We start from the raw sequence: 15,688 nt of genomic DNA on the forward strand, positions 1-15,688 counted from the left end.
ATTGTAAAATCATTTTTCACGATTAATAAACCTTATTTTTTTCTGTTTAAAAAATCCTATGTAACAGAGTCTGAATGCATATTAAGGTTCTGACTTGGAGGAAACCAAATCAAAATTCAGTGCATTTCCTGTCACCGGGTGGTCTAAGGCTTTGCTTGAATCTCAGGCATGCAAGACTTGAATCTTCACAACCGTTTTGTATTATTTTACATGCAGATGTTCTTTTAAGATTAATTTAATATACACAGGAAGTTAAAAGCATGTGTTTTATAGTGCACAACTGGGACATGACTTGGAACAGGAAAAACAAAAAGGAAATTGAGTAGGCCAGCGGGATCATTTGTAAAAGGAAAAATCTACTATATGTTTGAAAGAGTCTGTCAGCATCTCCTTGTTCAAGAACTCCTGAACAGCAAAAGCTAGGCCCGCCAAATTCAGTACACAGCTTCCTCTTCTCATGACTTAAAAAGCAGAGTCAGGGGTTGGTTGTGTCAGGAAAATGGGATGTGCCTGGAATGGGACTGCTTCTCCTAAACCCATAGAGGAAAGAGACAGAATCAGCAGGCAAGTGAAAGAGGCCTGGCTGGAGCATCCCCCAGCATGCATACCCAGGGTCTGCCTCAGCCCCAAGCCTCCCACCCCCCAGATACCCTTTAGGGAGGGCAGAAGCTTCCTCCTCTCTCCATCCTGAGTTGTATTGGAACATTGCTGGCTGTTCCCCTTCATCACGGAGCAAGGGAGAAGTGCACAGTTTGCTGCCATCTTCATTCAGGCTGTGGACCACAGGAGGCAGATGAACCTTGACCTGCCCCAGCTGGGGGTCCTGCATCCCTGCCCCAGCTGTGCTCACTGGAGCTGCAGTGACCAAGTAGAGGCACTTCTCTCCTGGCCCCAAGCTGCTGCAGTGACAGAGAGCTGAGATAGCCCTCTATTCCCAGGGCAGCCTGTGTATCGAATCCCCATCTGAACCATACTTAGCAGCCCTCATCTCCCACCTCATCCCAGAGCGATGATTTAAAGGAAAGCATGTACGCTTTCATTTTATTAAAAAAAATAAATAAAAAATTAAGGACCCAAGCAACAAAATTATCTAATTACAGTAAACTCTCTTTTAACCAGTATTCAATCAGTCAGTACTCTCAAATAACCAGCGCTTCCATCAGGCACTGTCCTGGCACCTAGGTCTCCTCTTCCGGGTGGCTGTGCTACTCTCAGGTGGTGAAGGGATACACCTTCTTGCTGTTGCTTCACCTTCTTAAGAAGGGACTGGCACTGGCATGTGGGTGGAGAGCTGAGAGAAAGCTGCTGTGTCTGCTGCTCTCCATCCCTCCCAGGGCCAGAGCTGCCGAGGCTCCAGGGCGGTTTGGCAACTGCCAAGAGCGGGCTTTGGTGCCAGCCCCCATCCCCCATGCGGCAGCACAGAGTGGGGCTTGAGCTGCTGGGGGCTGCTGAGCCCCAACCAGAAGGGAGCAGGATGGATGGCCAGAGCATGGGGAGCCAGCCCGGACACCCTGCTGCTCCTCCCCACGCAGCAGCACCAGCCGTCACTTCAGCTGCCGGGGGTGCTGAGCCCCAGCAGGGAGTGCGGTGGGCCAGTGGCTGGAGCATGAAGAGCTGTCCCCCCACCCACATGGCAGCATGGGATGGGCGGCCAGAGCATGGGGAGTCTCTGAGCCCCAGTGGGGAGTGCAGCAGGACTGTGGCCGGAGCACAGAGAGCTAGTGCCCCCACCCAGCCCCTCCTTCCTGAGCTTCCTGGTCCCGGGGCTGCTGGACATGAAGGAGTTTACTGTATACAAACTTTCAGTTATTTCTTTATACCTCAAATTCTGAATCAAAGGGAATAGGGAGGTCTACTCCTTCTATAGCTTGTCTTGAAAAGCTACGTCTACGAGTTGTATGCAATATTACTGTGGCTAGATGGGTCAGAGGGTATTATTAGACCTGCTTCTGTTGATGGGAGAGAGAAGCTTTTGAGCTTACAGATGACTTGAAGAAGAGCTCTGTGCACCCAAAAGCATGTCTCTCTCACAGAGGAAAGTTGTAATCTAAGATATTATTGCACCCATTTTGCCTCTTGAAATCTGAAGTATCTGTGTTTTTAAAAAAAGAAAAATCTAAAAAGATTTCAAGGTTTTTTTTTTCCCCCCCCCTTCCTTTTTAGGGATTACTAGAAGATGTACCAGGTGTTGCTCAAGTCTTTAACTGAAGTAATTTTCTGAAAATAAATGTAAAATGTACGAGCTTTTTTTTCAATTGTAGTATTTTCACAAATTAAGGCAGGAGAGGGAGGATTCAGAGGTAAGGAGGGCAAGAGGGTGAGAGCCTTAGGGCAGGGGTTACGAGTGTTTGGGACCAGTTCCATTCAATATCTTCATCAATTATTTAGATATTGGCATCAAATGTACGCTTATTAAGTATGCTGATGCTACCAAGCTGGGTGGCGTTGCAACTGGTTTTGAGGATCGGGTCTGAATTCAAAATGATCTGGAGAAATGGTCTCAGGTAAACAGGGTGAGTTTAATAAGGACAAATGCAAAGTACTGTACTTAGGAAGGAATAATCAGCTTCATACATGCAGAATGGGAAGTGACTGTCTAGGAAGGAGTACTGCGGAAAGAGATTTAGGGCTCATAGTGGACCACAAGCTAAATACTTGTGATGCTCTTGCAAAAAAAGCAAACATGATTCTGGGATGCATTAACGGGAGTATTCAGAGCAAGATGTGGGAGGTCATTCTTATGCTCTACTCTGCATTGATTAGGCCTCAATTGGAGTATTGTGTCCAGTTCTGGGCACCACATTTCAAGAAAGATGTGGAAAAATTGGAGAAGGTCCAGAAAAAAGCAACAAGAATGATTAAAGGTCTAGAGAACACCAGCTATGAGGGAAGACTGAAAGAACTGGGCTTGTTTAGTTTAGAAAAGAGATGACTTAGAGGGGATATGATAGTGGTTTTCAAGGACCTAAAAGAGGGTTACAAGAAGGAGGGAGAAAAATTGCTCTCCTTGGCCCCGGAGGATATAACAAGGAGAAATGGGCTTAAACTGCAGCAAGGGGGTTTTAGGTTGGACATAAATTGTCTAGGGAGGTTGTGGAATCTCCATTACTGGAGATATTTAAGAGTAGGTTAGAGCGATACCTACTGGGGATCTTCTAGACAGGGCTTGGTCCCGTCATGAGGGCAGGGAACTGGACTCAGTGACTCCTCAAGGTCCCTTCCAGTTCTAGTGTTCTGAGAGTCTATGGGTGCAGAAGTTAAGGCTGGAGGCTGGAAGGTGGGCAGGGGGCAGGTACTGGAGCCCCCATGGCAGCGAGGATGGTGCTGCTCCAGCGGTGGGTCTTTCCAGCGGGCAGCGTTTCTGGACAGTGACTCCTCATGCAGTGGAGAGATTTGGTGCTGCATGCTCGCTGAGTGGGGCTGGAGCTAAGTTGTCTGGCCCCAGCTTCCACCTGCCCCCTGTCCTGCAGCATTCTGGGTGCAGCCCCCAGCTTGCTGTCCCAGCTCCCCCTTCCCAGCCTGCAGCTGCTCAGGGACAGGGCTGCTTGGGGCATTGGGCTGCCTATCCCACAGCCTGCTGGGGTAGAGGGCACTCTAAAGGCTGGCCCTGAACATCAGCTGCCCCTCCCCTCACCCACCCACCCACACAACTGGTCTGGGGTGGGAACAGTGCTTTTGGGAGATACCCCCAGCCTTCAGTGCCCCTTCCATCATTCAGCCTGTTTAAAGGGGAGATCTAGGGGTTGGCCGGGCTCTGAGGCAGCTCCTTTCCAGTGGTCTCCCATCCTGCAGGCTGCTGGCTGTCGGGGGGGAAGGTGGCTCTGGGGGCTACTCTGTGACCTGCAGGCTATTTCAGGAGTGGCCAGCCTCTGGGGGAGCTGTCCTTCCAGCTGCTGCCCCCTGCAATCTGCAGTCTTTCGGCGGGACGTTCAGGCTCCAGGGGCTGCCCCTTCCAGCTACCCTTCCCCCAGCCTGCCAGGGAGGGAGCCAGGCTTCAGGGGGCTTCTCTTCCTCCAGCTACCCCCACCCCCCACAGACTGTCTGGGGTGGCGGGCGGGGGGGGCAGTGTAGGCTCTGGGACTGTCCTTCCTCCAGCTATCCCTCTGCAGCCTGTAGGCTGTCCATGGGCAAAGTGGGGGCAGGCTCTGGGTTTGGGACAGAGGAGCTATTTGGTATTTTGTGGCAAGCAAGATGGCAAAGCCCCTGTTATGCTGGTCATTATCTTGGTGCTGCAGCTGCTCCCAGTATCTTCTCTTTGTGCCTGTCCCTTTTGCCTTCTTCTGCTCCCTTCCTTTCTATGTTCTGGAACACAGCCCCATTCTTGACACTTCCCATTTTCCAGCCACAAAGAAACCCTGACCTTGTTTAAGTTAGGGTAAGAGAAGCTGCATATCAAATTTGATGGTCCTAGCTCTTCCGTTTTAGGAGAAGTTCTTGAACAAGTGGACTCACAGAAACATAGATAGATATACTCACTAGAAGGTCGTGTCTACACTAGCCATTTCAAAGTTTACTAATGAAGCGCTGAAATACATACTCAACGCCTCATTAGCATGCGGGCGGCCACAAGGGGACTTCGAAGTAGGCGGGGTCCTTTCGAAAAGGAACCCCGTCTGGACGAGCCACATCAATTTTGAAGTGCCGCGGCCGCCCGCATGCTAATGAGGCGCTGAATATGTATTTCAGTGCTTCATTAGTAAACTTCAAAATCGCCATTTGCATGGCCATTTCGAAGTTTTTGGCTAGTGTAGACATAGCCTAAGAGAGAGAAAGCGAGGGAGATGCTCTTAATGCTTTAGAACGTGAATTGTCTGCATCTATTAAAGGGAAGTACTGATCCTGCACCATTCCATGCTGAGGCCATGTCTTTAGGTTGACTTCTGTGTTGCTCAGGTGTGTGAAAAAGTCACGTCTCCCAAGAGACTCAGAGCAGGTCTACACTACAGTGGAAGGTCAAATTAAGGTATGCCGTTCTATGCTACATTAATTACGCAGTAGGAGTCAATGTATTTTGATTCAGGCTTCCATGCCATCTCTGCTAAGGGAGATACTGCAAGCTACTGCCTTCTGTGTGGGTGCTTTATTGCAGCCCAGGACAAAAAGACCCTTCTGCAGTGCTTATAGCATAGTCATACCCTGAGTGACTATCAAGTTACTTCCCTTCTCTGTAACTACTGTTTTTGAAAAGAGATGAGCAGGCAAGTGCTCACTTCCCAAAGGATGTCCCACCGTCATCTGTCTGATCTCCACAAACCCATTAAAGTATCCCTCTCAAATGTTGTTGTTTGGTCACATTGTGCAACGTATTCAGAAGGCTACTATCCAGGAAATGTAATTGTTTTTCTTTTACCATGAATGTGGTAGTAACTCATTACTCAAGGGTAGAAGATAGCACGCTTATGTCTGCACAGAAGTCTGTAAATTCAAGCTCATAGTGGATTTGAGAGGGAGATGATGGCTTAATGTGAATATCAAAACTAGTATTTGACTTCTAACCCGTTATTGGTTGTGTAGAGAGAGAGAGAAGTATTTTTGATATTTGGTTGCTGCAGTTTTGTTTGTAAAGTACATATGCTGAATAAAGTATGTTCATTGAGACTTGCGTATTTGGATATGCCATCTGTGCTTTCTACAGATCATTTGCTCAGTGGAGATTCTTGATTCACAAATAAAAATTACACAGGACAATCAGATCCCAAAAAGAAAAGTATGTTTTTTGTGTGTGTGTATTCTCTATTGTTGTTTTCACCTTGAATCAGCTATAACATGAGGTTAAAAGTGTACCCGAGGGCTTGCGTTGTTTTCTTTGGCAAGCAAATATATATTGAGAGTGTAGAAACTTTCCCTTGGTAAATTTCTAGTGCAGCTCTAGTATATATAGTCATGGTCATGACTTTCATTGTGTAATCATTTTAATTAAGTTTGACTGTAAAAGTTAGTCTTGCATGAGGGATGAATACCTGGGAGAGTCAATGATGGATTGATGGCAACCCAGCCAAGTATCCTGTGTTCTGGTGTTACTTTCTCGGTGAGTGGAAGTTCACGTGCAGGTAACAGTTGAGCTTGGGTAATAGTGCGCTGATAACTATTTAAGAGCTGTGCACAAACCAAGTATATTAGGTGGTGAGAGGAGGTAAAAGACAAGGTAAACATCTGAAAAGTGTTTTTGTAATATTTCTTGGGTTTCTTGCTTGAATGAATATCATCATTACAGAAATAATAAGCATTAATGAATAGCTGCATCATTTTTATAACTGCTAGTTTAGTACAGCAATTAGTGTAATTAGTATACAGTGTGGCTTGGTGTCATGATAAATCATATTGAAGAGCATGTTGACTCTTCACTACTATGATATATTACCTAATTTACTCATTTAAAAAAGGAAAAATGGAGTTAAAAAGAGGGAAGTTAGCTACAACATCTGTGGTGGTCTTTTGGTTACTCTTCCTGAATTTGCCTTCTGAATTCTTAAATGCTCTGAATGATTAGCTTTGTAAATTAACATTTTATTTTTAACATTAGCACATCTTAATGACAGATTGAAACCTACTGAGAAGGGGTAAAGCACAAACAAATAAATGTGAAGGCAGTGGCATGTCACCTTAAGGTTTTTCTTGCAAGAGATGTCACTTCTTCCAGTGAGAGGTTTGTGCATGCTGGGTATCGCCTGTGCTTTGATGTTGTATTTCTTAAAAGCCAATTTGAACATGGGAAATGTTAACTGTGCTATCTCCATTATATTCTGTGTTTTCTAGAGCCCATGAGAACACCTAAAACTCTGAAGATTGCTGAGATCCAGGCCAGACACATTGCAGTGGATTGGGAGTCTCTGGGTTACAATATCACTCGGTGTCACACTTTCAATGTCACTATTTGCTACCATTACTTCCGTGGTCACAATGAAAGCAAAGCAGACTGCTTGGATATGGACCCAAAAGCACCCCAACATGTTGTGGACCACCTGCCTCCTTATACAAATGTCAGCCTCAAAATGATCCTAACTAATCCTGAAGGAAGAAAGGAGAGTGAGGAGACCATTATTCAGACAGATGAAGATGGTATGCCCAAATGCTATTATGCAAATGATATCTAGTATAAAGGAGTGATAAGCAGTGGCTTTAGTAAGTTAAAATGTGTCTGTCTTCTGATGAACAAAGTCTTAGTCTATTCATTTGTTGTAAGTAGGTTAAATGGCCTCCCCAGCATGCGACTTTTCAAATATTTGAAGTTGTCATTCTGAAAAACTTACTGAAGTGGACAAATGTTTAGCCCATAATGTCACTGTGAATAATATTTTTATATGATACAAATGTTTCCTTGAGTGCCATGCACTGCACGCTGTGGGGAGCTCGCTGCAAATCATAGTAAGACCCAGGAAGGATGCTGAAAACCTCGTGCCTGTCTGGCAGGAAGAGTAGCAGGACCAGTGGAATGTCACTGTGTGCAGGCTGATGGCAGGAGGGGCAGAGCACAGAACCTGGCCAGGACAGCTAGATGAGCCCCAACTTTAGGTGTCTGGAGAAAACAGTGGTTGTGGGAAAAGCCTTAGAGCTAGGGCCCTATGTCTGGACCTCAATATGAACATGGACTGTCTATGCCAGAAGTGGGCACACTGTATGCAGCTCAGTTGGAGGGCTGAGTTTCTGAAGACCTGCTGAGAAAACCATCAGCCAACAGGGTCCCTCTTCTAGAGGCAGGTGACATGCCAGTATAAGAGCTAAAACCAAAGTTGGGCTCACACCCAGCAAACCAAAGGGGGCTGCCCAAGAGAGGTGGTTGCCATCCTGTAAAAAAAGACTGTGTTTGCAGGCATTATTGGCAAGAGAGAGGGGGATGCTCACCAGAGGTGGGTGCTGAGCCTGTTACAGGAAGTTATTTACATCAGTAGTCAAACTGAAAAGGATACGTCTACACTGCCATATCTGTCGTGTCTATTCTCCCATTATTTAACTCTCAAACCACCTTGGAACTATGTACTAGTAGTAATTGTGGGGAGTTCTGTGATTATCTGGGTGACCATTTTAAGGGTTTATTTTCTCTCAATTCTTTTTTCATTTTAATAAATTGTCCCATTTTGTTTTGGAAAATTAGGTGGAATTTCTCTGTGGAGCTGGCTTGATTTCCAGATCATATTGTCTCTGGTAGTCTTCCAGACCAGAAAGAGAGAGTTTGTGAAATCCTAATCTGTGTTTACTATAATCAATACTGTGAAAATTGTAAATATTGATATTGGGTAACCTTTTTTTAAAAATGTGCTCTCTGGAAACTTTACATTTTTCAATGTTTACATATTTAATCGGTAATAATCCATACAGTAATTCACGTCTGTTGATTTTCTTTTTTTTTCTGTACCATCATACTTTTCCTGTTTCACTATGCCTCTTTCCTCCCTTCTTCCACTCCTTTTTTTCTGCTTTCTTCCTTCATCTTATCTATTCTTTTTCTTTTGCTTTCTCCTTATTCTTTTGTCCCTTTTGCCCAGACCTATCTGATGGCTTTATAATCTTCTGTCAGCCTGCAGCCAGAGTCTACATAGATGAGAACAGTGGCTGTCAATCTTTTCCTTCCATAAAAACACCATATTATGAAACTGTGGACCCTCATCCCATTTAAAAGCATGGGAAAGCCAGTGTTGTTGTGATTTCCTGGTATCTGTTCACAGCCCCCATAAGGTTCAGGTCCAGAGTCCATGTCCTACCCTTTCTCAGTTACAGAAAGTGGAATAGTCCTTTGTTGTCTGGTGTCCTGTGTACGGCAAAACATTTAACGTCATGGATGGATGAGTCAAATTTGAGGTAGTATGTGGGCTGATAGGGTTTGAATGCTATTTTCAGAACCACAGAGCGCTTTGCTGTGAGTTATTTACCCTCAGAGTAAATGTTAACAGTTTATGGATGATATGTATTACCTTTTATGTACGGAAAAGGAATTCTTACTATAACTTTACCTATATCTCCATACAGTGTGTTTATTTCTGCTTAGCTTTCACTAATGAGTGTAATTCTGTTGACGCTTTAGTTATTTATATCAGGAAAACTGAAGAAATATGGAATCATTTCAGAGTAACTGTTGTCAGTTAAAGCAATGCACTAGTAAAAATGATGTTTTAAGTTCCTTTCCTGTAAAGTTTGCGTGGGACAATGGTCAACTAACCCAATTTGGGAAACACAGGTTCTTTATTACTGTGACATAATTTAATGCAAATTTAATGCTCTAAAGTAATGAATTATTCTGAGGTCAGATCAATTGATATTTTTATATTTTGTGCTTTAATACAGCATTAAAAAAATGAAAGGTGAAAATAGACACCCCACTTGTGGAGGAGTATGAAAATTGACATGATAGTCAAGAAACCATATCACAAGGCACCTAGATATATACATCCCATGCAGGCCTCTTGTAGCTTTTGAGTCCTTTTAGGCAGGTTAGTGGGAAATATAGCCTCTGAATAGGCAATGGATTAACTCACCAACTGTTATGTGAATGCCTGCTCAAGATTCTATAGAGGAAGGCCTTGGTAAGATGAGGTAGGACCCTAAGAGAAGTCCCTGCATGGGGACCTCATAAATAGCCGATGATCTAGGGGTAGGGCTGTGTCCTACCCTTTCTCAGCTTACAGAAAGTGAGATAGTCCTTTGTTGCCTAGTGTCCTGTCATGCTCCAAAACATTTAACTTAATCTTTGTGTTAATTAAACTACCTCTGAGGAAGGAGACATAAGGGATGGGTTTGAGAATTCAGGCTTTATTTTTGCTAACCTGGATGGTGAATCTGTTCTCTGGTTTATAGATACACTCTTAAGAATGTCTTTGCTTTCCCACATCCCTCTCTTCCCATGCCAACCTTCATTTCTAGGCACTTTTTCCTCTTCTTCCTTTTTGCCTTTCCACTCTCTTCCCTCCAATTAGTTCACGCTAGCATTCCCAGCACCCGGGTTCGATAATCAGAGTTCAGATTTTTGTTCTGGTCCTTTTGGTCCCATGGAAAAAGAATCATGTAACTAACTAGGTGCATGTAGTGCTAGTCAGTTCAACTGGTAAAGAATGGTATAGTACAGAAGCACAGTCTGTGATGGTGCAGTGTGATCAAAAAGAAATGTGGAAGGGTGCATCAAAATACAAGATTCCTGTAATGTTGTATCCACTTTAGCTGCTTTAAACAGCACAATCTTTTTAAAAATGAGACCCAAAAAATAATTTTTCAGGTTTCTTTGTAAAACTGTAGCTGGACATTTTTTTACCCCCTCTGCACCATACTCTTGGAAAACCTTTTATCAAAATACAATGTTGGGAAATTTCTAGCTACACTCCAAAGCATTTTAATATGCACATTCAGATGTTGAATGAAACATATCACCTGAGTCAGACTACATGCAACCCTGTGCTTCCTTTGACCTGTGGAAAAGAGAAGCAGCCAAGCATTTCCATGAAAAACAGAATGATGCCTATGGCAGCACCCTTGAATGCCACAGATAACACAGAGGGGCTGTCGTGGCACATCAGCTTTTATCCACAGCGTTCCCTGTGTCAGTATAGTAGAACAAAACAGCCATATATAGTTAACTTCTCCCATGTCTTCAACTGACAGATGGATGAACAGTCCCTATCAAGTTATGCTGGAGTCTCATTTGTTTACTTATGGGCTTCTCTGACTCCACGAATTTATTATTAATGTGTCAAATTATGCTGCCTATCCCAGAGGTCAGCTCATCATTTACGTTTTCCATGTAGGCTGAAATAAATCTTACTGCTGTGACAAGCCATTCTCTGTTCCTTGGTTTTGCAAACACAGAGCACAGCACTGCCTTTGATCCAGTGATTTTTAATTTATTTTTGCCTCTTACAAAATTGCAGGTACTTTGAAAATAAATCTTCAGGAAATGTCATGTGTGTGTATCTCATTTCATGTTGGATTAAAAGGGGAGAGAGGAGAAGGGAACTAATTAAAAACGGAAGACAAATACATGCTTGGATATTTAAATAAAAACAATGTCTTAAGTTGAGAAACTTTTTTAAAATATCTTTTCTTACATTCATTCTGTGTGCCCCTCCTCCTACCAGCCTTTCAAAATATTTACACTCAACTCCAGGCAAGCAGCTGATGGTTAAAAAGGAATCATATGCACATAGGGCTGCGGGTAAGCGGAAAATAAGATAATGGAGCATTTTGACCTAGCGTTGATCTGATTAATGGTTGTTATGAATCATAGTTCAGATAATGGGGCCTACAGTGACACTTCAACCCTTATTATACCAGAGTGAGACATTCCCTCACTGATTTTATTGATATAAGAAACTTGGGTCATTCTATCAGTTCAGCTCAAAGCTTTGAACAATCAGGCCGAGTTAACCTTTTGTAATAGGAAATGGTGGAGGTGGTTGAATTGTTGGGGCATTTTTTAAATTAGGATTATTAATTTTTAAAGCAACAAAACTAGAAAACAACAGTTTTCTAGCAGAAGAGACCAGGAGGAGTAATATGACCTGTACTTAATTATATGATTATGGGGTCTTTGATTTGTAAGGCTGTTTTTAGCCAGCCTTCAAAATCATTCTATAGTCATAGTCTTAAGGTGGGCTTATTATTATAGTTAGTGAGGGTTCAGTAAAAACTAAGACTCTGATGTGGTTTGTTTCCCCCTGCACCCACTGTTTGCTTTGCAGTACCAAATTAATTTATCCTGAATGACGCATATGAAACTGTATGAGGTACAATCTCAATGGGAGGCATTCCCTGCATAGCTGAATAAGAGTATGCCCTTCAGTGTACCTGTACTGTTTTTCTGCAGTAAGAGGAATTTCAGTATTTAGGGATTGCATTAACTGCATGCATCCTCACCTGATGTTCACTTTAGTCCTCTTCCTCACCCACTAGAACTCCTACTTTTAAAAAAGTCTACTTTATTTGCAGTGCCTGGCCCCATACCTGCAAAATCATTAAAGGGGACCCCATTTGAAGACAAGATCTTCCTGAACTGGAAAGAGCCTTTGGATCCAAATGGCATCATTACACAGTATGAGGTAATAAAAAGAACATGTAGGAGGGTTAGGGTGATGTGACATCCCAATATTCGAAGGTTTGTCTTATACACCATCACAACTGCCCCCCAAAATAAAATGTGTCCCAATTTTTCAAACTTGATGTCTGGTCACACCAAGAAAGTTGGAGAGTGGGGGGAATAATCATTTTATGTGCATATACTTTGCAGAATGATTCTGCTCAATTAACTGTTACTTTGCTTCACAGAATAATAGAATTATTTTGGTAACTAGAATTTCAGTCACAATGCATAATGTTATTAGTTGGTCTTGTCAAGGAGTATTGCTATGTGGCTATTCCAAATGCTGGAATCCATGGTAAGGGAAACACTAATTTTAAATCTTGTAATATCAATATACAGCCTTCTAAAGATGTGATTTAGTAGCAACCTGGGAAAATCTCATTTGTGGAGAGAGAACCTTTCCCACCCCCACCCCCCACCCCCCCACACACAAAGAGGATTATTAATGGTGAAATTGACTTGTCTAGGCTTTGTGGTAACTTTGGCTCCCCTCCCTTCAAGGAAGACAGCACACAAATTCTAGAATGATTCTTTTTTATGACTTGATTTGTGAGCCCTTGGGGGGTCGGAGGGGGAGGGTGGGAACATAAATCAACAGGGAAGTTGGATGAAGGCACTATGAAAATGTGCAGAGTCTGTGTCTTAAAATACTTGAATGTCTAGTTTATGCAGGCTCTGCACTATGTTAATGGTGTTCTTTATCATTGCTAGGTTTGAATATCCTAACATAATTTTGGGCAGTGTTTACATGTGACTGTTGGAAGAGATAGAGTATAGAAGGTATTCTCACTGCTAGCTTATTAAGAATGTAGGAGGATAGAAGAGGGAAGGGTATACATAGTGGTAAAGAGTGAAACAGATTGTACTTTAATACTTATCAGTAAAATAACCTTCAGCAAATACCACATTCTCAAGATGTCTATTGCCAGGTATCTGCAAGCCAGCTATCTCCTCTACAAGTACAAAAATACATAAAATTCTACCCATGTCTGCCAAAAACACTAACATAATTTTTAAAATAATCGTTTTAACAGGTCAGCTATAGCAGTATAAGATCGTTTGATCCTGCTGTCCTAGTGGCGGGACCCCCACAGACTGTGTCAAAGGTTTGGAACAGTACACACCATGTGTTTTCACATCTGCACCCTGGTACTACCTACCAATTCTTTATACGAGCCAGCACGGTCAAAGGGTTTGGACCAGCACGAACAATCAACATAACAACCAACATCTCAGGTAACTGGAAAAACCAAAGGGCATTCCCTTACTAAATTGTTTTGTACTGTGTGTTTCTAAGAAGAGACCACGTATTCTGCCCACTTAAAGTAGTTCAACTTTACTGGGAAAGTTTTGGGATATAGCCCCTACATTCTGTTACAAGTCCAAGGATATGCAGGTGCATTAAAAGAAAAATATGCACCTGTAACTTTCAAATGTTCTCAATTTTTTTAATTTTAAAGATCATGCTTTTCATCCAGGAATTTCAGAGTGCTTAAGTTAAGTATTACACTAGTTTTGCAGCTCAGGAAGGTGAGGTGCTCAGAAATGAATGATTTACCCACAGACAAGACAGTAATTTAATGGCAGAAAAGAGAAGCAGAATCAAGGAAGACTGAAACTAATTGTCTTAAAAATCTTAATTTAATGAAAACTAGAGAACTACAGAATTAAAATATGAACAATTTGGAATGGAAAATACTGGCAGATGTGTTACTCCTTAATGTTCTCAGAGATTAAGGCTGTAGTTCATGGAGCTGGTAAATAGAAAGGCAAGTCAGTAGAAAATTCAAAACAATGCAAAGCAGGTTGATTCACTCTGTGCTGGACTCACCATTAGGATGGCACATCCTCCTGCTCAGTCTGGGAGAAGTGAATTGTCAGTAAGAGAGAGGCGCTAGCTATACCGAGGCTATAGTTAAAAGGGAATTAAATGGTGTGGGAAATAAAGACGCAATGTTACAGTAACAATTTCAGGTTAATGCTGGAATTAATGAATAGTGTAATCATTCACACACAGGAAATGTTGCACCCATGTCTCCAGATTGCATCATCTCTATTCATTTCTGTGAGCTTTAGTAATTTCTTATGGGATTTTCTCAGCTGACCTTTGGATGAAAAGTAGCTATTTCCTGTCTGGAAATGCCATTTATTTCTATAGCTATAATGTTGTCCTATTGGCTACATCTACACCAAAGAGTTTTGTAGACAAAACTGAGCTTTTTCAATAAAACTCGCAGAGCATCTGCGCACAAAATGTGTTTTGTCAACAGAAACTGTTGACAAAAAAGCCATGTAGATGCCCCGGGCGCCATTTTGTTGACCAGGCGAATCAAAAGATTGATCCACTTTTATGTGTAGGTGCGATCTGTCGACAGTGTTGTCAGAATATCTCTTCTGACAGTAACTTCTGTAGACAGATGCTGCTAGTGTAGACATAGCCATTGAGTTTTGCTGAATCATCCTCCATAGGAAGTGGAATTACATCACCCTGTGGCCACCATTACTTAATTTTATAATTTAAGCTGTTATTAATTTTTGTTTAATTAAAGGTTTATTGTTAAAGCTAACTACTATTCCAAGCACTCCAAAGTGTCTTGACCCTATCATCACTCTGTGTCCAATTAAACCATTATAATTTTAAAAAATTCAATTTTTTTTCCTGAGGTTTTTCTGTAGATTTTCAATTTACAGTTTGGTTATGCATTTCAAGCAACTGAGGCAACATCTCTTGTCATCCTGCTTTTTGCCAAGAAGAGACTACAGCCTTTCCTGGCAGCCCCCTTTTGCTTCCCATTTCTTCTCTATAGTCCAATTCTGGCTTGTTCATCCCCACTTGGATACCTTTACTCCGTCTGGGAAGTACTTTTTAGTCACCTGGTTCCTCTTAGGTGTGGCTGTTGGTTTAATTAGGCCCCCTGCCCTAGTTTTCATTAATCCTGTCAGGGCTAGTGGAGGGGAACATAAGATTCCAGCCTCATTCTGCTATAGTGATGTCCTGAAATGTTTCTGAAAGAGAGGGACCATTGTTTTCCCCAAAAGTTGCTCTAAATCTTAGTGTGACAGCCTCCTTACACACTTCCCTCATCACCCTGCTTCCAAACACCCACAAGTGAGAGTGGGTAGAAGCAATTAAAGCAGAGCTCCTTGAATCATGTATGCTGTTCCAATTTACAAGTTAGAGTAGTCAGGATAGAGTTAAACTAAGAGGAAAAAAGAGGGAGGTAAAAAGAGAGAGATTTTATTTTGTCCAGCGTTCATGATGTCTAGAACAAAATTAATCAAGAAATCAAAGGACACAAAGAGAAGAAGTTCTTGAATTACCTGTACAATAATGTGAGAAGCCTAGGTAACAAACAAGAATTGGAACGGCTCATTTATGAGCATAAACTCAGTCTACTGTAGATGGTGTTACTGAAACCTGGTGGGATGACTTGCACAACTGGAATGTTAAAATCAATGGCTATAAATCTGTTTAGGAAGAATTGAATGGGCAAAAGAAGGAGAGTGAAACTGTCAAAACCAGACTTTGTCTGTTTCAAAGTCACTGATAAGTCAGAAGAAAATGATCTTGAGAGCTTATGGATCAATGTTTTAACAGATAAAGAAGAAGTTACGGGCACTAGTCAT

The 15,688-nt window shown here is 42.3% G+C and overlaps 1 protein-coding gene across 4 annotated transcripts in view; it reads left to right on the forward strand.

The window, feature by feature from the left end:
- The window catches only part of PTPRK (protein tyrosine phosphatase receptor type K), a 635,931-nt gene that overhangs the window by 507,665 nt on the left and 112,578 nt on the right, over nt 1-15,688 (forward strand). For all 4 annotated transcript variants that reach the window (XM_074990593.1, XM_074990595.1, XM_074990594.1 and 1 more), the window contains exons 8-10: nt 6,757-7,059; nt 11,911-12,020; nt 13,096-13,297. In XM_074990593.1, the coding sequence (XP_074846694.1) occupies nt 6,757-7,059; nt 11,911-12,020; nt 13,096-13,297 (615 nt within the window). The remainder of the gene's footprint in view (nt 1-6,756; nt 7,060-11,910; nt 12,021-13,095; nt 13,298-15,688) is intronic.

Source organism: Carettochelys insculpta, chromosome 3 (genome assembly GCF_033958435.1).
Source record: "Carettochelys insculpta isolate YL-2023 chromosome 3, ASM3395843v1, whole genome shotgun sequence".
Classification (NCBI taxonomy): Eukaryota; Metazoa; Chordata; order Testudines; family Carettochelyidae; genus Carettochelys; species Carettochelys insculpta.